Source organism: Oncorhynchus tshawytscha, linkage group LG13 (assembly GCF_018296145.1).
Source record: "Oncorhynchus tshawytscha isolate Ot180627B linkage group LG13, Otsh_v2.0, whole genome shotgun sequence".
In the NCBI taxonomy this organism is placed as follows: Eukaryota; Metazoa; Chordata; class Actinopteri; order Salmoniformes; family Salmonidae; genus Oncorhynchus; species Oncorhynchus tshawytscha.
Genome location: NC_056441.1, coordinates 65,548,156 through 65,571,919, shown reverse-complemented (window position 1 = coordinate 65,571,919; position 23,764 = coordinate 65,548,156). Strand labels below are relative to the sequence as shown.

At 44.3% G+C, this 23,764-nt stretch overlaps 1 protein-coding gene across 11 annotated transcripts in view; it reads left to right on the top strand.

Annotated features, from left to right (window-relative positions):
* Positions 1–9,842: 9,842 nt before the first annotated feature.
* Positions 9,843–23,764, top strand: part of LOC112265518 (synergin gamma) — a 51,457-nt gene continuing 37,535 nt past the window's right edge. For 8 of the 11 annotated variants that reach the window (XM_042296198.1, XM_042296197.1, XM_042296195.1 and 5 more), the window contains exons 1-6: positions 9,846–9,909; positions 21,069–21,109; positions 21,988–22,124; positions 22,866–22,993; positions 23,156–23,261; positions 23,423–23,537. In XM_042296198.1, coding sequence (XP_042152132.1) covers positions 9,875–9,909; positions 21,069–21,109; positions 21,988–22,124; positions 22,866–22,993; positions 23,156–23,261; positions 23,423–23,537 — 562 coding nt within the window. In that variant the 5' untranslated portion in view covers positions 9,846–9,874. Of the gene's footprint in view, positions 9,910–18,792; positions 18,953–21,068; positions 21,110–21,987; positions 22,125–22,865; positions 22,994–23,155; positions 23,262–23,422; positions 23,538–23,764 lie in introns of all 11 variants that reach the window. The other 3 variants (XM_042296199.1, XM_042296190.1, XM_024442879.2) reach the window with 2 other exon arrangements.

Genomic DNA, 23,764 nt, shown 5'->3' with positions numbered 1-23,764 from the left:
TGCCTTTCTGACCTCCTCGTACAGGTGCCTGTGATCTAAACCTACTCGGGCAACTTCAACCTCAGGGTGCGCACGCAGCCACTTGGCCGCATGACCAAAGTGCCACGGCAGCTGTTCCGCCCGAGGACCCGTGTTAGACCACACCATTACGCTTCTCGCCTGATACGAGAAGAACACCCGCAGGAGGTAACCGGACGGGTGTATCACTGGATGAGCAAGCTCCGTTAACAAGAAAGAAACAAAAATGGCGTCCAGCTTGAGGGGGAAATGTGGTACCCCCCTACCTCCCTCGCCGATGGGACAGAGCATGCGTGCCCTGGCGACCCACTCGCACCTGCCACTCCACATGAACTGAAACACAAGCCTCACTAGAGGCCTCCTCAGACAAGCCGACAATGGGTAGATGTACGCCAAATACAAAAGAGACGGCAACACATCCACCTTTAGGACCAGGATTTTGCCCATAAAAGACAAATACCTAGCCTTCCACATTGCTAGCTTCCTCTTTACCACTGCGATACGCATGTTCCAGTTTAGCGTCGCTGAGCCGGAGGTCTCAAAATGGACCCCGAGAATCCTGAGGGCCCCCTCACAGAGAGATAACCCCCCGGGCACATCCGTTCTACCGCGCCATCTTCCGAAAAACTTGACGGAAGACTTTGCATGGTTCAGAACTGCTCCCGACGCTCGGGTGAAATCCCCAAAGATGGCAAGGGACCTTGTCAGGCACGAGTCCTTGCACAGCAGCAAGGAAGTGTTGTCGGCGTACTGCTTCATCTTAACACGCAGCCCACCACTTCCAGGGATCAACAAGCCTTCCACCCCTGTGTCTGCCCTAATGGCAGCCCCCAGAGGCTCCATGTACAGAACGAAGAGGAGAGCCGAGAGTGGGAACCCCTGCCTGACCCCAGACGAGAGGTCAAAAACGTCACCCAAGTGACTATTTACACTAACTCGGCACCCCGCTCCGACATATAATGTACGAATCCATCCTATGATTTCTCCCCAAATCCTAATCGACCTAACACTCTGAATAAAAAGGATCTATTCACGCGATCAAAGGCTTTCACCTGATCTAGCGCTGCTACCATTAAAGGCAGTCCTCTATCTTCAACCCAAGCGATGGAGTCCCTGATTAACTGTAGGTTCCATCTAATAGAGCGGCCCTCTACCCCGCACGTCTGATCCTCATGGACGACGTAGGGAAGGGCTGTGCGCAACCGGTCTGCTAAAACCTTTGCAAGTAGCTTGTAATCTACACACAGCATGGTCAACGTCCGCCAGTTGCCAAGGTCTGTTATTTCCCCCTTCTTATATAAAAGTGACAGCACACCAACAGCCATTGATCCCCCCCGGGACCCCCGTCTCAAGGATGGCCTTCAAGACTTTGAGGACCACTGGTCCAAGTATACCCCAAAACTTGAGATAAAACTCAGCCGGCAGCCCATCCATCCCAGGCACCTTCCCTTTTCCCATCCTCCTAAGAGCGCTCTCAACCTCTTCTAGTGAAATCTGGGCCTCCATCACTTCTCTAATGTCCTCCGGCAACCGCCTGGACAAGTGTTCTAAAAACACATTTCCCTGCTCTACATCTATTTCCCTTTCCTTAAATAAACCTTGGAAATGATCAGTTGTCACCCTGACCATATCCTCTGGTTCTCTAACTATACTACCATTTTCTTCCCTAACGCCATGCATTACCTTCCTACTCTGTCTGGCCCTAACCGACTTAAAGAACATAGCGGAACAAGTCTCATTGTGTTCGAGCCTTCCGCTCCTGCAACTCCCTGAGCTGCGCCTTTAGGGTAGCGGATCTCTCCCAGTCAAACGACCCGCCGAGGTTGCCTGCCTCGTACTCGAGTTCAATTAACCTTTGGATACGATCCACCTCCCTCCTCTCCTCCCTTTTTTTCCTCTTGCAATACCCTATTATAAAAGCCCTAATCCTCACCTTAACTAATTCCCACCACTCTAACACCCCCTCGCACATGGACCGGAGGCCTTCAAGCCTCCAAAAGAAACCATAAAACCCGTCAACAAAAGCCTGCTCCTCCAGCACATCCCGATCTAACTTCCAGTACCCCCTACCAAAGAGGCAGACTGGTGACCCCACCTGCAGGAGCACCCCGTCGTGATCCGAAAAAAACAGGCAACAGCCGCCCAGACAACTTACCCAAAGATATAAAAAAATATAGTCGAGCCTCCGCTCAACCCCCCTGGAGTTGCGCCATGTAGGACCGGACATTTTCGGAGTAGTGTGCAGACCACCATCAACCAGACCATGGCAAGCCATTAGCCCGGTAATGGCGCCTGCACTGCTATCCCCCCCTATTCCTAAATCTGTATTAAAATCCCCCCCTATCACTAATTTCCTATTTGTGACACACAGGGGCGTCAGACAGTCCACCATCTCCCTCCTGTCTGCCACCACCTGTGGCCCATACACCACCACTAATCTAAATTTACAATCCCTTATCGTGACATCCACCCCTATAACCCTCCCCTGCATTACCACAAAAGAATCCTCCACTTTTACCTCCCTGTGCCCACACAAAATCCCTACCCCGATGAGTGCACCCCCAATACCCCAAACCGTCTCCCCCTTGTCCCACTCCCTCTTAAACCTACTAACATCCCCTCCATCCCTCAGGTGAACCTCCTGTAAAAAACAAAAATCAAACCCCACACCCTCCAAATAACTAAAAACCGCCCTGCTCTTAACAAAATCCCTTAAACCCCTTACATTTAAACTAACAAAAGTAAAATTAGACCCCATGAAAAAATAACATTAAAACATGTAATACACTCAAATTCTAAACACAGACAGAAAAAAAACAAAAACAGGAGACTCACCCGATGCTCCCCTGCTCCATATCTACCGGTGAGAACACCATCCGTACTCCCGCCATCCCCCCCTCTTCCTCCATCTCACCAACCCAGGATGCAGGAATAGTGTTTGGCTCCGGGGTGCCCTGCACCCTGGGTCTACCCCCACACTTCTCCCCCTCCCCAGTGCTGCAGCTGGTTTGGAAAAAAAAAATCGGGAGGCTGAGTCCCCAAACAAAAACTCCCCACCTCCTCCTGTACCCAGTCCTGAGTCTTGTTAGGTGTGTCCCCACCCAACAGAAGTTGAGGGCCTGGGGAAACCAGCAGCAACCCAGAGGTTTCTCCCACCCCCATCACTCTCTTGGCCATCCCCTCCCTCTCACTGTCGGCCAATCGCACCCTCCTCTTCATTCTCTTCTTTGGTGATGGCGGCAGTGGAGAGATACCACCCTCCCCCCCCGCCAGCTCCTCCACCATACCCCTCCTCTTCCACCAGGGCACTTTCCCCCCAGTCCACTTGCTCTTCCACCGTCTCCTTCTCCACCACTCCTCCCTCGCTTTCTTCTCTCTCATGCTCCTCCACTCGGTTGCCTTCTTCCGCCGCTTTTCCTGGTTCTCCTACTCCCGTGCCTTCTGTTTCCTTCTCTCTTCCATCCGCCGCTTCTTGCTCCTCCTCCTTCCTTGCGGCCTTCCCCTCTGGACCTGTACTCTGGTCATGAGGCGTGCTTCCTTCCCCTCCTCTTCTTCCCCCATCCCCCGCTCCTGCTCCCCCCCAGCCGCAGACGCATATGACCTCTGACGAGCCGGGCACCCCCGCCACAGGTGTGCTGACGAGCCACACCCGTGGCACGCCTTAGGCTTGTCACAATCCCTCGCCTCGTGTTCCTCAGATCCACAAAATCTGCATTTTCATGTGCTGCACGAGGCGAATATGTGGCCGTAGGCCATACAGCGCCTGCAAAATGGGGGCTGACGTGCATAAAACAACGTCCCCTGTCAGCCCCTAGGGAGAACATAGCAGGAGGATGGAGGTAGCCACCATGTCCCTTTGGGTCCTCCCTGAGGAGGGCCTGGAAGCCTCTCCTCCCATTCCAAAACCCAAGGGAGTCTTTGAGGTGCCTTGCTGAGGAGACGTTATCCATGTATCTCCCCAGAAAGGCCCTCACCTCTTCGTCCTTAACGTATGGGTTGTAAATGTTGACAGTTACAACCCTAAAGTTGTTCTTCGCCAGGCTTGTTATTTCATAGTGGCTCATCGGCCTCTCACCTCCCACTGCTCTTGCCCTTCTCAGGATATCATCGTGTTTCTCCTCTGTATATAGTGCCACGTCGTATGCTCCCTCCAACGAGTTGCCTTGGAAACAAAACACGTCCTTCACCGTCAGCTTTAGAATCCCCATCAATATTATCCTTCCAAAAGTTTCCCGTCCTAAAGGCTCCAACTCCTTTTCCTTCCAAGCAAACCGAATCGTGTTGGCCAGCCCAATCCCAGGGACCGACCGTGTTGATGGATTTAGCACCATCTCCGCAAGGAGAATGGCGCTCGTTCTCTTCTCTTACAAAACAATGAAAAAAGAAAAACCAAAGTGACTGAGCCTATCTGGTGAAAACTAACACAGAGACAGGAACAATCACCCACAAACACACAGTGAAACCCGAGCTACCTAAATATGGTTCCCAATCAGAGACAACGATAATCACCTGACTCTGATTGAGAACCGCCTCAGGCAGCCATAGACTTTACTAGACAACCCTACTCAGCCACAATCCCAATACCTACTAAAACCCCAATACAAAAACACAACACAAAATAAACCCATGTCACACCCTGGCCTGACCAAATAAATATAAAAACACAAAATACTAAGACCAGGGCGTGACAGTTATGGTTGAGAAAGAAATTATTTGGAAATATATTGCACTTGAAATGAGTGAATCATTAACAGGTTAGTTTATAATTTCTTTGCTTGAATACCCAAGGGTCTTTCCTTCATGCAAACTTTATTACAAACGTTGAAAATGGGGAGGATGGAAATATTCATATGTAGAAACTGTTTTTAAAACACAGTTATAGTGGGAGTAAGAGTTAGACAAAACTAATTCACCTGTACAATACAGTACATTCTCTCAAAACTAAAACAAACATATAGTGTCTCAAGTTTGAACTTAAACCGCATCCTCTGTGGAGTAATATGATATGATTTAAGTATAGCATTCATCCAGTTTATAGTGTCCAACTCTCAAGGTCGTCTCACCCCCACTGACACCAGTGAGTGCTTTGCATATTATTTGTTTATGACAGGATCTCATCTCAGCCATACAAAAAGCAACGTTCAAGATTAGCCCCCATGTTTTTTTGTTCTCTGGAAGGGGACAACTTTGATAAATTAATCTGTGAGTCAGGGAGCATGTTATTTTACGAAGTGTTACAATGCAATTTATTTTGTGCTGTCCAAGAAAACCTGAATACACAATGAGGGACAGCAATATACAGGAGGGTGATTGGATATTTCTTGTGAGAGTTCATGTAATGTGATGAAAAATGACTCTAGTAATACTCTGTCTGAGCTATTCTATCCCGAGTTTAAAGAGAACTGAAAGACCCTGAAAGAGACTGTCCTCCATAGTTCTAAGAGGAGGAGTCATGCTGGGGAAACCCTTGTAATCCAATGATGTTGCTTTGTTTGGTTATCAATGAGCCCTTTGATTTTAGACCCAGGGAGCCACTAAAGATCTGACTTCTGCTCTTTAACTACTTTTCACTGAAAGAAACACAGGTTATTGAAGAAAGAGAACTATACTCATTTGCATCCTTTTGGAATAGGCAGTTTACAATGCTATACTATACAGCACTAAAGTCACCCAATAGCCTATTGGCTAACACAACTATTTCAATCAAATTATAATTCAATAAATAGTTAAATTTTTCTGGGGCTCATCTGATTTACAATTGAAATCACAGATTATGTTTGCGCATGTGAGCAGATATTGACAATAGCATTGGACTGAATATGTAATATTGTACATTGTCATTGTGTGTTTTATTGCATCTATTTTGGCAACGTTTGCATTTTGGCTCTGTGAGAGGAAATATTTGACTGTCTATCTTTAAATATTATATCCTAACTAAAATTGGTGGGCAATCTAAATGCTAGGCAGCTTGTAATATCTGAACATAGAATCTAGTGATTCTACTTGTGCATTTATTTTAGTCTTACATCATTGTTTTTGTTTCAATAGTATTTGGTGTGATGTTGATCCATCAACCATTGTTAAACAAATGAACCTACAGTCTCTTCCCTGACTTCTGTCCCCATTTGTCATCCAGTCTGTCTCTGTTATGGAATCTCTAGCGAGAGAGCTCAAGTTAATCACCGACATGGTGTTGTCATCATTCATGTCATTGACCACAATGTGAAAAAGAAAGAAGAGAAAAAGGAAGATGTGGAGTTGGTGATAAAGGGAGGTAGAGGAGAAAGTTAAGCCGGAAAGAGAAAAGCCATGCAGATACCAATTACAACATGTCTAAATTGTAATAAGAGAGTAGAACATGTAAGGATAGGTTTCACCACCCGGAGAGTTTACACTTGTTCACCGGTGTATTGCCAAGAGAGAGGAGTGAATCTTAATTTCCAGTGGGGACCCAGAGGTCAACGCAAGGAGCGAGATGGACACGTGGGGAACAGAGGGATTGGACAAAGGGACGGAAAGTGGAAGCGGCAGGGTGAATGTGGCCGTGTGTTTAGCAGTCCCAAAAGAATGGGTACTACATCAACTCCAGCTGAGGCCCAAGAGGTTAATGGATAAGACTGCCCAGCAGGGGTTATGGGTCAGGAGGCCACTCTCCACCAGGGCTAATTGGCCACAGCGAACAGAGTTCAGGCCCACCGGCCGGCCCTCCATGGAGAAGTACATACACATGTATACAGCAGCTTTGATAGAGGCGTCTTCCATCAAAGCCCTTGATCTGACTGAGAGAGAGCTCCTCTGTTGTGCTTCTGTTCTCAAACAGGCCTGAATTAGAACAATCATAGCCCTTCACCGTACATCTCCCTCACTACCACCTACAGAGATGTAGTTTGACAAGTATAGACAGTATAGGAGGCCTTTGGTTCTTTCTTACATACGCATTTCAATGCAATTCCTTGTTGTTGTAGGTTCAGATTGCATTTGAAAACTCTTTTGCTTTTGTGATATTTTTAAACCATTTTATCTCCTTTTTTCCTCTGCATATAATTAATATGCAGTAATTTGTCTTAGCAATTAAACTGACAGAAATTCATACTTCAAGTAAACATGTCTAGTACTGTAAGTGGATGTAACCTGCTCAGTCATTGTTGTGGAATTACTTTATTGCCTTCAGCGTGCAAGTATAACCCCTTATGCCATACTGAATGAAAAAGTAGTTGTCCAGGTCAACACAAAGGGATCAATTAACATGGAAAAAGTGGGACAAATCCTCCTGGAAGATGGTCTATCTATTATAAGCCATAATTTAGTTGAGAGCCTGACAATTGTGTATCATAAACACAGGAGACAACACAACTGAAGTGGAGAAACAAACAGTCAATAGAGCTACGTAAGTGCTATACTTCTGAGAGTTATTGTCAGAGTAGCTTATACTAAACTTTCTGACAGAAATAACCATTCCCAGGATACAAATTGCTCCAAGTAAATTACTGCCCTACAAATATCAACAAATTATCTTATCCAGTAGGCCACAAACCATCAGATGTGATACATTACATTGTTAAAGGATACATGAGTCCAATAGGGAGTCCTTTCACAGCCTGAGGGAATCAATCTTACTAGCAGGCCATCAGAGGAATGAGGCAGAATAAGAATGAGGGCTGTTTTTGGCCCATTGTTCCTAAATGGATAGTAAATGAGATGTGTCTCATCTCGTCTTCTCCTGTCAGAGACAGATCATATACAGTACAGAAGGATCCTGACAGATTGCAGTTGTCATGCTGATGCTCTCACTGGCCTGGTGCTGAAGAGGTTAATGATTTATGGAGAATGGTGGGATGCCCAAAGTGGGCCTTGGTTAATGTCCACCTCTCTCACAGGGCTACTTCTGGGGTCTGCCTGCCCACAGCCTGCCCAAGCAGCTCCACCGTAGGGGGACCTGCCTGACTCTGCTGGCCTCCAGCTAAACTCTTGGTTCCCAGCAGGGTAGGAGACCCATGCTCTCTTCAAGGCCTGTGAATGGATTCAAAGAGCTGTGTAGGAGGGACTGAGGAGACTGATGAGGAGCTGCTGAGGAGATTCACAAGGAGCAAAAAGTAGCAAACAAAGTTAAATTACTTCAAAATATATTATATAAATCAGCACTTCACAATAAAACAAATCACAGGATAGGACAACTGCTAATAAGTGTATCTGTAATAAGAGTTTAGTAAAGAGTAGTTAGTATTTTATTTCAAAGAATGTATTGCACCAAGTATCAGTTAAATTTGTGTCATTAACCATGTGTCAGTGTACTAATATGGATTCAATGTGGACTGAGGGGTTAAGTCATTTGTTTATATTTGTAGTGCAGTCATTTACCTGTAGCAATTTGTATCCTAGCAATGGTAGTTTCTGTCAGAAAGTACAGTATACCAATGTGGATGCACACTGGTATACACAAAGGTATAAATATGCAATATCCTTCTTTGCATATCTGGGTATTATTCTACACAATCAGGATCTACCCTGAACTGTGAACTACTGAAAGCATCAGATGCATTTAGAGTAAAAATGATATAAATGCAGTCAATTCTAGCTGGTGGCTTTGCTCTTTCTGTTGTGGATATGACTGTGAACGTATCTATTGAATAGATCCGGGGCAGAGGCTGGGTGTGAGGCAGACCAGGTGATGGATAGCAGAGGAGCCTGTCATCTTATGCCTCACCCTACCCTCATTAAACTGTAAATCTTTCACAACAACACCCACAGAACAATGGGAGAAGGGCTCTTCCTTGTAACTCTACCTGGTGCAACAATGAAGATGCTTGCTGAAAACATTTATGTGAGGGGCCACAAAATAGCCTCAATACCTCATTCATCCTGTATAAATGTTAGACAAATCCTTCATGGGACAAATGCAGGTGCCATGAAATACAACAATCTGTAAAGAATATCTGTTTATTTGACATGCTGATAACAGTTATACAGATGTAGGACATTAATTTGAGCCAGTTTGCTACATCAAAAAAATAAATAATGCAGCAACAGGAAATGTTCATTATTATGTGGATTATATTTAATGAACATTTTTTGTAGGGGTTGATAAAACATTTCTAAAGGGAAAATAAAGTATGAAATGTCAAAGTGGAAATTACAAACTTCAGAAACCTTTTTAAACCTCAAATAAACAAAATGTTTAAAAATGTCCTCCATGGCAGGAAAGTTCTCCTGCAACAGGTTGATCAAATTAAGATCCTACATCTGTATTAGGGAAATTTAATCTTATCAATTAGTAAGACTGAGGGGTCAAGTCAATTGAACTCATGTGCAGTAGGCATACCCATGAAGAGAACTTTTCCCATGTAATCAAATAAAATCAGTGTTTGAGCGACTGAAAAAAACACCATGATTGATGCATGTGTTGAACTGACAGTATTTATGTAAAACACACATATTGCAAACCTTGCATAGGCAGGTTTAATCCAATCCAGCCCAGGAGAGGGTTATAATGTCAGTGATACGGAACAGACCTAGGACAATTAATCATCAACAGTGACTTAGTGAAATTAATTTATCTCAAATCTAAAATAACTGAGAAATGTGGGACTATTTGATAAGGTTAGTCTTGTGATTTTAATTATTTCTACTAGACCCTTCATGATATGAGAAGCATCTTCTCCATATAATGAAGACAGGTACACAATTGACACTTACGGTAAACCTGCCAAGAGCCTTGGCATCATGTTCCATGGATGCAAGGCTAAACATTTTAAGTTTGACAGAAGCACAACAGCGACATCTTGTGGAGAAGAAAAAACTATGACCCGGAAGATCCGTCACTGCCGACTATTTTTTGTCACAGACCACTGTTATCAAGATGGCGTTACGGCCAGGATCTGGGGGAGGTGGCAGGTACTTATTTTATGTGTGTAAAAAAAAAGAAAAAAGAAACGAGTCAATTATTTGTCTGACGGTATTCTGCACTTGACCGCAGTGGTTTAAATTGTTCGAAAATTCTATTTACACACGGAATAGCGAGTGAAGAATGAGCGTTTCTGGTAGGCGAGACAGGCTAGCCAGACAGCTAATAATGTTACCTTACCTAAATTTGCTAACTATCATAGGAATGTAGCTTTGGTGAAGTGCTAACGGTAGCTGTACTGTGTCACATCTTTGCTGGCTGTCGAATAATAATAGCCAATAATAACATGAACAATGTGTTATAGCTGATATAAGGCGTATTTGCAGCACGGTCATGTAGTTTTCTAACTAGCCATCCAGCTAACGTTAGCTAGTAGCCAGGTCAGCTGAGTTGTCAGATGTTGTTTGCTAGCTAACGTTACTGTAACGCTAACTAGCTTGTGCAAACAGCCTGCCAGTCCATAACTGTGCTAAGATGATTCGATACCTAAACACACTGTGATTTTCAGATTGTTGGATTGAGTTGACAAGGTGGTGAGATAACATATAGCCCGAGTTAATAAGGTAGCAACTAACGTTACATCAGAGCATCCACACATTCTCTCCAACCTCCTTCAATGGTGATGGTGCTTTCAAGACAACTGGGAACTCGTAAAAAACCGAGGTCAAATCCCATGAGATGTTATCCCTAAATGTTCAAGCACTAAAGCAGCTAACCTGTGCGGCCATGGTGAATCTTCCTGGACAAAGTTGATGTTTGATCAGATGTGGGATGACATGATGTGCAAGCTGCCATGGCCTTGTACTTTCAGTGGCCAAATCTAGGCTTGATCATGATCTCCTCTCACCTGTTTATAGCCTAGATCTCCCCCATGAAAGATAAATCCATGCTCAGACTAAAAACGTTGCTTTTCTGATCTTTGCTTCTGGTCTGATATTATAATACATCTATTGTACTTCAGTCATTCAGCTCTATCATTCATGTCTTAACACTAGAACCTCCATAGGCCAACAAACACTGATGTTTGATTTTGTATTTGGTTTTTTAACTTTACACGCTGAGACAATGCACTGTAGAATGTTGATACCCACCCAGGCGCTAATGCGTATCTCTCCTTACTGGATGAATGGGTGATAATTGTGCACATTACTTCACAATTTAATAAATCATCTTCTTATTTCTGCAATGTTTCTATAGACCTACCGAAACAAAATTATAATAGACTTCTTTGTGATGGACTTACTTATAGCCTAAAATAACAAACTAATGAAAATGCTATTATGTTCTTTGAAATAATAGTTTTTTAGTTTTCTAATGTTACCTAAGACCTTTAAAAGCACAATCAAATGATTATTCTTCTGAAAGCATATATGAAATGTATTTATTAGACTTTTAAAATGTTAATGTGGCATTGGCTGGAAGTGTCGAATTTACTTTAGGCCTACGTTTTTTTTATTGTTATATTTAGTCATATATTTTCACCAATATTTCTTCATGCAATTCATGCTTTACAATTGTTTATGCGCTATTATTCAAGTCTAGGTGCTTGATATGAATCTGATGAATATCCTAAAAGGGATGCCCAGTTAAGTTCTCAACGTTCTCTAGTGTGTTTAAAAACTCATTTACAACTGCGACCTGGCCAAGATAAAGCAAAGCAGTGCGACAAAGACAACAACACAGAGTTACACATAAACAAACGTACAGTCAATAACACAATAGAAAAATCTATGTACGGTGTGTGCAAATATAGAAGAGTAGGGAGGTAAGGCAATAAATAAGACATAGAGGTGAAATAATGACAATTTAGCGTTAACACTGGAGTGATAGATGTGCAGATGACGATGTGCAAGTAGAGATTCTGGGGTGCAAAAGAGCAAGAGGATAAATAACAATATGGGGATGAGGTAGTTGGGTGTGCTATTTACAGATTGGCTGTGTACAAGTACAGTGGTCGGTTAGCTGCTCTGACAGCTGATTCTTAAAGTTAGAGAGGGAGATATAAGACTCCAGCTTCAGTGATTTTTGCAATTTGTTTCAGTCATTGGCAGCAGAGAACTGGAAGGAAAGGCGGCCAAAGGGAGTGTTGGCTTTGGGGATGACCAGTGAAATATACCTGCGTGTGCTACGGGTGGGTGTTGCTATGGTGACCAGTGAGCTGAGATAAGGTGTGGCTTTACCTAGCAAAGACTTATAGACAAATATGTAGTGAGGACCAGCCAACGAGAGCATACAGGTCGCAGTGGTGGGTCGTATATGGCGCTTTGGTGACAAAACGGATGGCACTGTGATAGACTACATCCAGTTTCCTGAGTAGAGTGTGGTGGGCTATTTTGTAAATAACATCGCAAAGTCAAGAATCGGTAGGATAGCCAGTTTTATGAGGGTATGTTTGGCAGCATGAGTGAAGGAGGCTTTGTTGCGAAATAGGAAGCCGATTCTAGATTTAATTTTGGATTGGAGATGCTTAATGTGAGTCTGGAAGGAGAGTTTACAGTCTAACCTAGGTATTTGTAGTTGTCCACATTTTAAGTCAGAACCGTCCAGAGTAGTGATGCTAGTCGGGCGGGCAGGTGTGGGCAGCAATTGGTTGAAGAGCATGCCCTTAGTTTTACTAGCATTTAAGAGCAGTTGGAGGCCACGGAAGGAGTGTTGCATGGCATTGAAGCTCATTTGGAGGTTTGTTAACAGAGTGTCCAAAGAAGGGCCAGATGTATACAGAATGGTGTTTTCTGCGTAGAGGTGGATCAGCGAATCACCAGCGTACTTCTAGGCTGAAAGGCTAGGCAGTTCAAGTGTTAAATCTGAGCTGTTGTAGTGAAATAAGGCCATGGTTTTAAATCTCCTCTCAGTTATTAGTGATTGGTGTAGAGGTCTATGATAAATGGTAAATATTTAGTTAAATCTTGAGTCCTGCTGACTCCTGCATGAGCCTGTTGATATTGGTGAAGCAGCAGCTCATCCTACAGTGGAGATGAAAAGGCTAGCCTCATGACTTTTTCATCACCGGCTTGGGCCTGAGCTGAGCAGTGTGAATAATGAATGTCTGCCTGCTATACATGCCTCTGAACCCGACCAGCCAGTTGATACAGATACTGCAGCTGAGGAAACCAAATAGTTTAAGATTAGGTTTACAGATTAGGCTGGCCAGAGTAGCCTATCTCACATATGGTCTCATAGAAAATAACAGATGATGTTTGTCTCTGGCTAACAAATGTTCTGGAGACATTTCTTGTCCTGGCATTGGTGTACTTTAAGACCATTGGTGGGGGTCAGATATAGGTGAAGTGCTGATTTAGAGTGCTGAGCAGCTGAACTCATCCATATTGAAACCTAAGATCTGTAGAGAAGACTTTCTCAGGCCTCTCCCCCTTCCCTATTAGTGAGGAGTCTATAGAATCAAATCAAACTTTATTTGTTGACTTTACCATGAAATTCTTACTTACAGGCTTTCTATTCCGCAACAAAGCCTCCTTCACTCACGCCGCCAAACTTACCCTAGTAAAACTGAGTATCCTACCGATCCTCGACTTCGGCGATGTCATCTACAAAATAGCTTCCAACACTCTACTCAGCAAACTGGATGCAGTTTATCACAGTGCCATCCGTTTTGTTACTAAAGCACCTTATACCACCCACCACTGCGACCTGTATGCTCTAGTCGGCTGGCCCTCGCTACATATTCGTCGCCAGACCCACTGGCTCCAGGTCATCTACAAGTCCATGCTAGGTAAAGCTCTGCCTTATCTCAGTTCACTGGTCACGATGGCAACACCCTCCCGTAGCACGTGCTCCAGCAGGTGTATCTCACTGATCATCCCTAAAGCCAACACCTCATTTGGCCGCCTTTCGTTCCAGTTCTCTGCTGCCTGTGACTGGAACGAATTGCAAAAATCGCTGAAGTTGGAGACTTTTATCTCCCTCACCAACTTCAAACATCTGCTATCTGAGCAGCTAACCGATCGCTGCAGCTGTACATAGTCTATCGGTAAATAGCCCACCCAATTTGACCTACCTCATCCCCATACTGTTTATATTTATTTATTTTTCTGCTCTTTTGCACACCAATATCTCTACCTGCACATGACCATCTGATAATTTATCACTCCAGTGTTAATCTGCAAAATTGTAATTATTCGCCTACCTCCTCATGCCTTTTGCACACAATGTATATAGACTCTCTTTTTTTTCTACTGTGTTATTGACTTGTTAATTATTTACTCCATGTGTAACTCTGTGTTGTCTGTTCACACTGCTATGCTTTATCTTGGCCAGGTCGCAGTTGCAAATGAGAACTTGTTCTCAACTAACCTATTTGGTTAAATAAAGGTGAAAAAAAGAAAGAAAAAAAATCAACAGTGCAGTTCAAGAAGAGTGGTCTCAGATCAGCGAATGTGACCGGGGCTAGCTGTGTATAGCTCTGCTGTGTTGTGTATGACTGATAGTGTGTGGTGTAGGCATGCTACTTGATGACAGAATGTGGCACACTGAGCCAGGGAAGAGGAGCAGGCAGGCGATGTGCTGGCAGCAAGCCTGGAAATAATGAAACCCATCCTGATACCAGGCTGTCAACAGGAGCCAGAGGCATGAATCTACTCTTCATTGGCCCTGCTGCCTGGCATAGCACTGATGTTATGTCCCAAATGGCACCCTATCATCTATGCAGTGCACTACTTTTGACCAGAAAGTCTGACATATCATGGGTCTAAGAAAAGAAAAGATGGCGCCCGAAGAACATGGCTGACGTTTTACATTCTCCCTACCAATTGCGCAATTTTGCAAATTTTTTTGCATTTTGTGTAACTTATTTTTTAACGTATTGTGTACATAATGTTGCTGCTACCATCTCTAATAATGACCGAAAATAGCTTCTGGACATCAGACAAGCGATTTCTCACCGCGGACTGGAAGAACATTTTCCTTTAACGAGTCCGGCGAGGAGGATATCATGCTTTCACTGGAACGGGCCCAGATCCACGCCTTTTGCGTGAAGAAAATACGCCGGGAAAGGACACACAGATAGGGGATCCTTCTGAGAAGCCGGAGGCAAGCGAATATGCTCCCAATGCCTTCCATTCTCCTTGCTAACGTACAATCGTTATAAAATAAATTGATGACCTACTATTAAGATTATCCTACCAACGGGACATTAAAACTGTAACATCTTATGTTTCGTGGAGACGTGGCTGGACGAAGAAGCAGACAATATAGAACTGGCGCGATTTTCCATGCTCCGGCAGAACAGAGACGCTACCTCTGGTAAGACGAGGGGTAGGAAGGTGTGTCTTTTTGTCAATAACAGCTGGTGCGTGATGTCTAATATTAAGGAAGTCTCGAGGTATTGCTCACCTGAGGTAGAGTACCTTATGTTAAGTTGTTGACCACACTATCTACCAAGAGAGTTCTCATCTGTATTATTCGTAGCTACAGGACTGTTTTACTAGCAATTGTTAGAAAACAGACTGGAATATGTTCCGGGATTCATCCAATGGCATTGAAGAATACACCACCTCAGTCATCGGCTTCATCAATAAGTGCATCAATGACGTCAAAACATATCCCAACCAGAAGCCATGGATTACAGGCAACATCCGCATCAAGCTAAAGTCTAGAGCTGCCCCTTTCAAGGAGCGGGGGACTAATCCGGACGCTTATAAGGAATCCCGCTATGCCCTCAGACGAACCATCAAACAAGCAAAGTGTCAATACAGGATTAAGATTGAATCCCACTACACCAGCTCTGACGCTCGTTGGATGTGACAGGGCTTGAAAACTATTAGACTACAAAGGGAAACCCAGATGCGAGCTGCCCAGTGATGCGAGCCTACCAGACAGGCTAGATGCCTTTTATGCTCACTTCGAGGCAAGCAACACTGAAGCATACACGAAAGCACCATCTGTTCTGGATGACTGTGTGATAATGCTCTCGGTAGCCGATGTGAACAAAACCTTTAAACAGGTCAACATTCACAAAGCCACTGGGCCAGATGGATTACCAGGACGTATACTCAAAGCATGCGTGGACCAACTGTCAAGTGTCTTCACGGACATTCACAACCTCTCCCTGACTGAGTCTGTAATACTTACATGGTTCAAACAGACCACCATAGTCCCTGTGCCCAAGGAAGCGAAGGTAACCTGCCTAAATGATTACCGCCCTGTGGCACTCACGTCGGTAGCCATGAAGTACTTTGAAAGGCTGGTCATGGCTCACATCAACAGCATCCTCCCGGACACCCTAGACCCACTCCAATTCGCATACCGCCCCAACAGATCCACAGATGACGCAATCTCAATGGCATTTAACACTGCCTTTTCTCACCTGGACAAAAGGAACAGCTATGTGAGAATGCTGGTCATCGATCAGCGTTCAACACCATAGTGCCCACGAAGCTCATCACTAAGCTAAGGACACTGGAACTGAATACCTCCCTCTGCATCTGGATCCTGGACTTCCTGAGGGGCTGCCCCCAGGTGGTAAGAGTAGGCAACAAGACTCTGCCACGCTGATCCTTAACACTGGGGCCCCTCAAGGGTGTGTACTTAGTCCGCTCCTGTATTCCCTGTTCACCCACGACTGCGTGGCCAAACACGACTCCAACACTATCATAAGGTTTGTGGCGACACAACAGTGGTAGGCCTGATCACCGACAACGATGATACGGCCGATAGGGAGGAGGTCAGAGAACTGGCAGTATGGTGCCAGGACAACAACCTCTCCCTCAATGTGAGCAAGACAACGGAGCTGATCGTGGACTACAGGAAAAGGCGGGCTGAACAGGCCCCCATTAACATCGAAGGCGCTGTAGTGGAGCGGGTCGAGAGTTTCAAGTTCCTTGGTGTGCACATCATTATGGTCCAAACATAGTCAAGACAATCGTGAAGAGGGCACAACAAAACCATTTCCCCCTCAGGAGACTGAAAAGATTTGTCATCGGCCCCCAGATCCTCAAAAGGTACTACAGCTGCACCATCGAGAACATCTGGACCGGTTGCATCACCGCCTGGTATGGAAACTGCTCGGCATCTGACTGTAAGGCACTAGAGGGTAGTGCGAACAACCCAGTACATCACTGGGGACAAGCTTCATGCCATCCAGAACCTATATAATAGGCAGTGTCAGAGGAAAGCCCATAAAATTGTCAGCCAAGTCTAGGACCAAAAGGTTCCTCAACAGCTTCTACCCCCAAGCCATTAGACTGCTGAACAACTCTTAAAAATCGCCACCGGACAATTTACATTGACCCTACATTGACCCATTGACACTTGTTGTATTCGGCGCATGTGGCAAATAAAGTATGATTTGACTAGCACACCACTAGGCCTATAGGGAGTTGCGATAGGAGAGCTGTACTATAGCAACAGGTACTAGATCACTTTTGGAGTTCTGTTGAGCTTGTGGGAAAACCTCAGCTATATGAAGCATTAATCTTCATTCAAAGTGGTTGGATGAGTGAGACTGAGAAATTGTACTTGGATGAATTGCTCAAGACAGGTTAAATGGTTATACTGTATAATAGGTTCATAGTTAAGTATCATATTAATGTTTAAAAGCCGAGCTGTTTGATTTTGGGAGGGTACATGACTAAGATGTAGGACAACAACCTAGCTAATAGGACAACTGGTGCTTCCAGAACTTTCAGTGTGCACATTATTCATTAATTGTGTTCCAAATGCCAAGAGAATTTAAAGTATGAAAGGCTTCAAAAGTATGGTTTACATTAGGTTACAGTGCAGTGAGTGCACATTGCAATAGATAGATGCACTACATACTTTAAGGCTCATATGAGGTGTTCATTAATGTTGAATGATCAGTGCTTTTGTTGAAATTTGTTACCAGAGTGAAAAGGAGTAAGCACATTAGGCCTAATGATAGACAAGGATCTGGTACGCTAGTTACTGTGGTAGAAGCACCTGGTGGCATGGCTCAAGCCTTAAATTAGTCCTACGATGGCCTATACAGAGCCCACAGCTCACATCACTGGCACTGCTGATCTCACTCTGGGTTAATCTGCATGGCTATTCCAGGGGTTTTTATTTGCTGTGGTTGCGTAGCATAGCGCTGCTATTAAAGCTCTGTAAAGCTACAGGCTAAATCTGAGGGAGAACAGATGTGAGCCAGAATCTCTCACTCCACATCAAGCCCAGGTCAAGGGAAAGCATCCTGGTATTGTTATTGCATTTGTAAACAAAGGAATATTACGTTTTTTCAAATGATAATTTTATGATTCTGGGATTCTAAAATAGAAAAACAGAAGTTTTCTGTCGCATGACACTTTGGTACCATTGGGAAAGGATTATTATTTATTTATTTTAAATTTTACCCCCATTTCATGGTATCCAATTGTTAGTTATTACTATCTTGTCTCATCGCTACAACTCCCGTACGGGCTCGGGAGAGACGAAGGTCGAAAGCCATGCGTCCTCCGAAACACAACCCAACCAAGCCGCACTGCTTCTTAACACAGCGCTTATCCAACCCGGAAGCCAGCCGCACCAATGTGTCGGAGGAAACACTGTGCACCTGGCGACCTTGGTTAGCGCGCACTGCGCCCGGCCCGCCACAGGAGTCGCTGGTGCGCGATGAGACAAGGATATCCCTACCGGCCTCCCAAACCCGGACGACGCTAGGCCAATTGTGGGTCGCCCCACGGACCTCCCGGTCGTGGCCGGCTGCGACAGAGCCTGGGCGCGAACTCAGATTTGCCTGAAATGGCAGTTGTGAAGTGAAGCCTCATTGTCCAGTGTACTGCTCTGTAGAATGGACTGGGCTAGTGGGCTTAGCTGGGTATTGGTAGTCTCAGGTGTTATGATGGGCGCAGGTAGGCTAGTGCTGTCTTCTTGTATCCTCATTCATCTCTTTTCTCCTCCAGCATCAGTGTGACCACAGAACCAATGAGAGGAGGCGTCAGAGAAGAAGCAGACTGCGTCATAGTGCCAAGCTGGCCTTGTTCACTCTTTATCCCTCTGTCTCTTACCTCATTCTCTGACTGTCTACTCTTAGAATCTAGCCTACATTTTGTGTTTCTATAGGTAAAAAAGTTTCTATAGATTCCTGTCTGTCTGAATTTCCCTGCCGCATCATGATCTAGACATAGTCTCCATCAATTACAGCACATGAAACAACCACTGATGTGCATCCCCATTAAAACCATATGTCTGGCTGTTATTACTTAACCATTATGGCAAATTAGAGCACGGATACACTAGGAGAAGTATTCCGTAATGGCTGTTGTCAGAGGAGCTCATTCCCTGATCGATAAATGTTCTGAGCAACAGCCAAGTGTTATTTGATAAATTTTTCTTCCTGCCTGTCAAGTTTAGTCCTCGCGATCAATGCAATATTCATTCATGCATTCCCTGGAAAGCGGTGAGCTAGAACAGTAAGGGCCACACTGAAGTCCAGGCTGCCTAGCCGAACAGAAAAGTGCCCGAAATAAAAAGACGGAACCGAGAAAGGGAGGCTAGGTGCTGCCACATCACCATACAGTTGTATGTTTATTATTTTACTTCCTTACAATGGTCTCCGTGCCATTGTAAGGAAATATCAAATCTCCAGTTTTGGTAATGCTTTGTAACGTGAATGATTAAAATGATAGCTATTGTGTCACATTGCCTAAAGTCTGAGAAATGATTGGTGTATGAACTGATAATGATCCATTTGCTGAATGATATTTGATGAATAGCTCAATCTTTCCTAGCTTTATGCCATAGCCTATTATGATAGACAGTTTTTGTTTATTTATAGTTTTTTAGGGGGTGGATCAGCTTTAACATTGAGGATAGATTGTTGCTTCCATCAATGTAATTTCCATTCCCCCATATATTTTGGGGTTAAATATATATATATCCATATACATACATACCCATATATATATATATATATATACAGTTGAAGTCGTGCATATATATATATATATACAGTTGAAGTCGTGCGTTTGCATACATCGTAGCCAAATACATTTAAACTCAGTTTCACAATTCCTGACATTTAATCCTAGTAAAAATTCCCTATCTTAGGTCAGTTAGAATCACCACTTTATTTTAAGAATGTGAAATGTCAGAATAATAGTAGAGGGAATGATTTATTTCAGCTTTTATTTCTTTCATCACATTCCCAGTGGGTCAGAAGTTTACATACACTCAATTAGTATTGGTAGCATTGCCTTATAAATTGTTTAACTTTGGTCAAACGTTTCGGGTAGCCTTCCTCAAGTTTCCCACAATAAGTTGGGTGAATTTTGTCTCATTCCTCCTGACAGAGCTGGTGTAACTGAGTCAGTGTTTGTACAGATGAACGTGGTACCTTCAGGTGTTTGGAAATGTCTCCCAAGGATGAACCAGACTTGTGGAGGTCTACCATTTTGTTTCTGAGGTCTTGGCTGATTTCTTTTGATTTTCCCATAATGTCAAGCAAAGAGGCACTGAGTTTGAAGGTAGGCCTTGAAATACATCCACAGGTACACCTCCAATTGACTCAAAGGATGTCAATTAGCCTATCAGAAGCTTCTAAAGCCATGACATAATTTTCTGGAATTTTCCAAACTGTTTAAAGGCACAGTCAACTTGGTTTATGTAAACTTCTGACCCCCTGGAATTGTGATACAGTGAATTATAAATGAAATCATCTGTCTGTAAACAATTGTTGGAAAAATGACTTGTGTCATGCACAAAGTAGATGTCCTAACCGACTTGCCAAAACTATAGTTTGTTAGCTAGAAATTTGTAAAGTGGTTGAAAAACAAGTTTTAATGACTCCAACCTGTATGTGAACTTCCGACTTCCAACTGTATGTATGTATATATATATATAATATATATACACACACATTAAAAAAAAATATTCCTTTATTATTCCCCAAACCTTACCACCCCTCCCCCAATTGGAGTAAACGAATAAACAATAACACTACCTTCAGTTTATACATATTATACACATTTTTATAGACAATCCATTTTTACAATAGTTATATTTAGTTTGTTTTCAGTCCTTCCTCTATTTCTGTTGTCCATCCAGTTTGATTTCTAACATCTCTGAACCTATATGAGTGACAGTTGAATGATTTCAGCCTAGATGTTCTCCATTAGTCTTCCCTTTAGGCTTGTCTCTAGCTGTTTTATTGACCTGTGTTTTTCCTTCTCTCCTGCAGTTTTATTTATCCTGTTGGAGGGGGCCTGGGACCGCCACAAGGTGAGTCATCCTACACTCTACAACCCAAATGGCTCCCTATTTAGTGCAGTACTTTTGACCAGTTGTGCACTATATAGGGAATAGTGTGCCATTTGTGACGTGTCCTGTCAGTCAGCACTACTTTTCCAAATCTCCCCAGCCACTTCACTCTCCTATGTGCCCTGGTTTCTTGAGACATTTTTGAATTCAGTAAATAGACCTAACCAATAACTCATAAGGATGTTTATCTATCAGAGTGAAGTCAGTTCAGATGTGCATTGTGCACTATCAACAACACCATCAGTCAAATACAATACATGGGGCGTAGGCTTATGTCCTATCTGTCCCTGATAGTTTATTAGGTAAACAAACACACACACACCCTTGTGGCTGTGTTGGGGGTCATTAGATGTTTCAATACGCATCAGAATGCATGCAGCACTTTGTTTGGATGAGCCATAACCCATTATTCAGCCCGGTTGGGGCGTTATATAGTAAATCATGTGGAGGCTCCAGGAGGACTGTCAGCCAGAGCATCTGTGCAAACAAACGCACTCTCTAGTTCTATTCCCTAGTACTCCTCTGTTTTACTCTGAGCTGTCACAGCACTCCACTCACACAGGCAAAACAGATTGGGTTGTTTCCAAGCCTCTGTTTACTCTTCGCTGTCCAGGAAATGTGTTAGCAATAATAATTCACTGGCACAATGCTCATCTAGCCTATGTCTGGGGGAGTTCCAATAGCACACTCCAGTCCAGTTGGGCCAACTCTACTTATATAGTACATGTTCACGCTTTAATGACTACATGTTATCTTTACGGTTTGCAACAACCCTTTGTCAGTATAGCCATTTGCAGAGCTTATGATTGACTGGACATTTGTTGTGTGTTTTCGTCCAGGTATGATGCCCATGCAGCAGCAGCAGCAACAACAGGGATTCCCTGGTATGGTTCAAGTACAAATGCAGCCCAACATGCAAGGAATGATGGGAATGAACTTCGGAGGCCAGATGCCTCCTGGTGCCATGCCTATGCAGGTGGGTTGTGTGTGCGTGTACGAGTGTGTGTATTTGAAGGCAATGGCCACAACATATTCCTATCATTACTCTAGGGCACGTGTCAAACTCATTCAACTGAGGGCCGAGTGTCTGCGGGTTTTCACTCCTCCCTTGTACTTGATTGATCAATTAATTTAACTAATTAGTAAAGAACTCCCCTCACCTGGTTGTCTAGGTCTTAATTGAAAGGAAAAACCAAAAACCTGCAGACACTCGGCCCTCCATGGAATGAGTTTGACACCCCTACTCTAGAGTGAAGGTACTCTGTTTTACATTACTGGCAATGTGGTCCTCTGAGGTTTTAAATAAGCCAAAAGAAGAAGGGCAAGACCATCTCTCCTGTAATGCTGCTCTTTATAAGAGAGCAGACTGCCTCAAGCTACCTCTCTCATTCAGGCTAGACATTTAGAAGAAGGAGCCCTTTGCAGGGTATTGCCTCATGCTTACCAAATCCTCTGCCTTTATCTAGGTCTCTTTGCTCTTTCTTTTATCAAATGACAACTTTTCCTCCATTCACTGCTGTCATGTTAGGACATCTCTGCATTGCATAGTGTTAATAGCACACATTTTTCCCAGTCTAAGTGGTTGTAGTTATGCAGTGACTGCTGTATGACAACCACTTTAGAAATGCTTTGGTTTCCTGCTACTGCTGTGATAATATTGAATGCTATGATTGCTAACGAGACCTCCGCTTTGTGTGTGTGCGTTCATTCTGTGCAGGGTGGGATGGCCATGGGAATGCAGGCCCCTGGGATGCAGTTCATGGGCCAGCCACAGTTCATGAGCATGAGGGGCCCCGGGCCCCAGTACACTGCCGACATGCAGAAACAGATGGCAGAGGAACACCAGTAAGGGCCTTTCTCTGTCTGTCTTGCTCTCCCTTACTCCCTTACTCTCCCTCCCTCCCTCTCTCTCTCTTTCCCCTCTGTTTTTCTCTCTCTACGTGTTGTTCTGTCTGTCTATGTGGTCGGTGTGTGTTAGTTGTATGCTCTCTGTGTTATGTTGTGTAGGAAGCGTCTAGAGCAGCAGCAGCGGATGCTGGAGGAGGACAGGAAGAGGAGGCAGTTTGAGGAGCAGAAACAGAAGCTGAGGCTGTTGAGCAGCATCAAACCCAAGGTGAGCCACATCATCATCATGCCTGGCTACTGCCTCAGTACTGCCCTCGTTCTGTCCCAGTTCCCACAGTGCGATAGACACATGGGGTGCAATGTAGAATGTATCCATGCTGTCAGTTTAGACACATTCCCCTCCTGAGCCCTGCTTTGTCCCATCCACAGGGACAGATGGGGGCGAGCCGAGACGACGCGCTGGAGGCCATCAAAGGCAACCTGGACGGGTTCAGCAGAGACGCCAAGATGCACCCCACGCCATCCTCACACCCCAAGAAGCCAGGTACACTCATCAGTACAGTCATTGTCCTTCACTCTGTGTTTCCTCCTTATCTGTCTTCCAGAAGTCAGGACACAGCTCCACTCTCCTCTGCTGCCTGACTGAACAGCCTCCCCTGAGAATGATAAGGCTGCCTCTGGGGTGTAGGCACACAGACAGACGAGACAGACAGGCTGGTGACTGCCAGCCTATGTATCTGCCTCTGTCTCTCACAAAGATGATATCATACT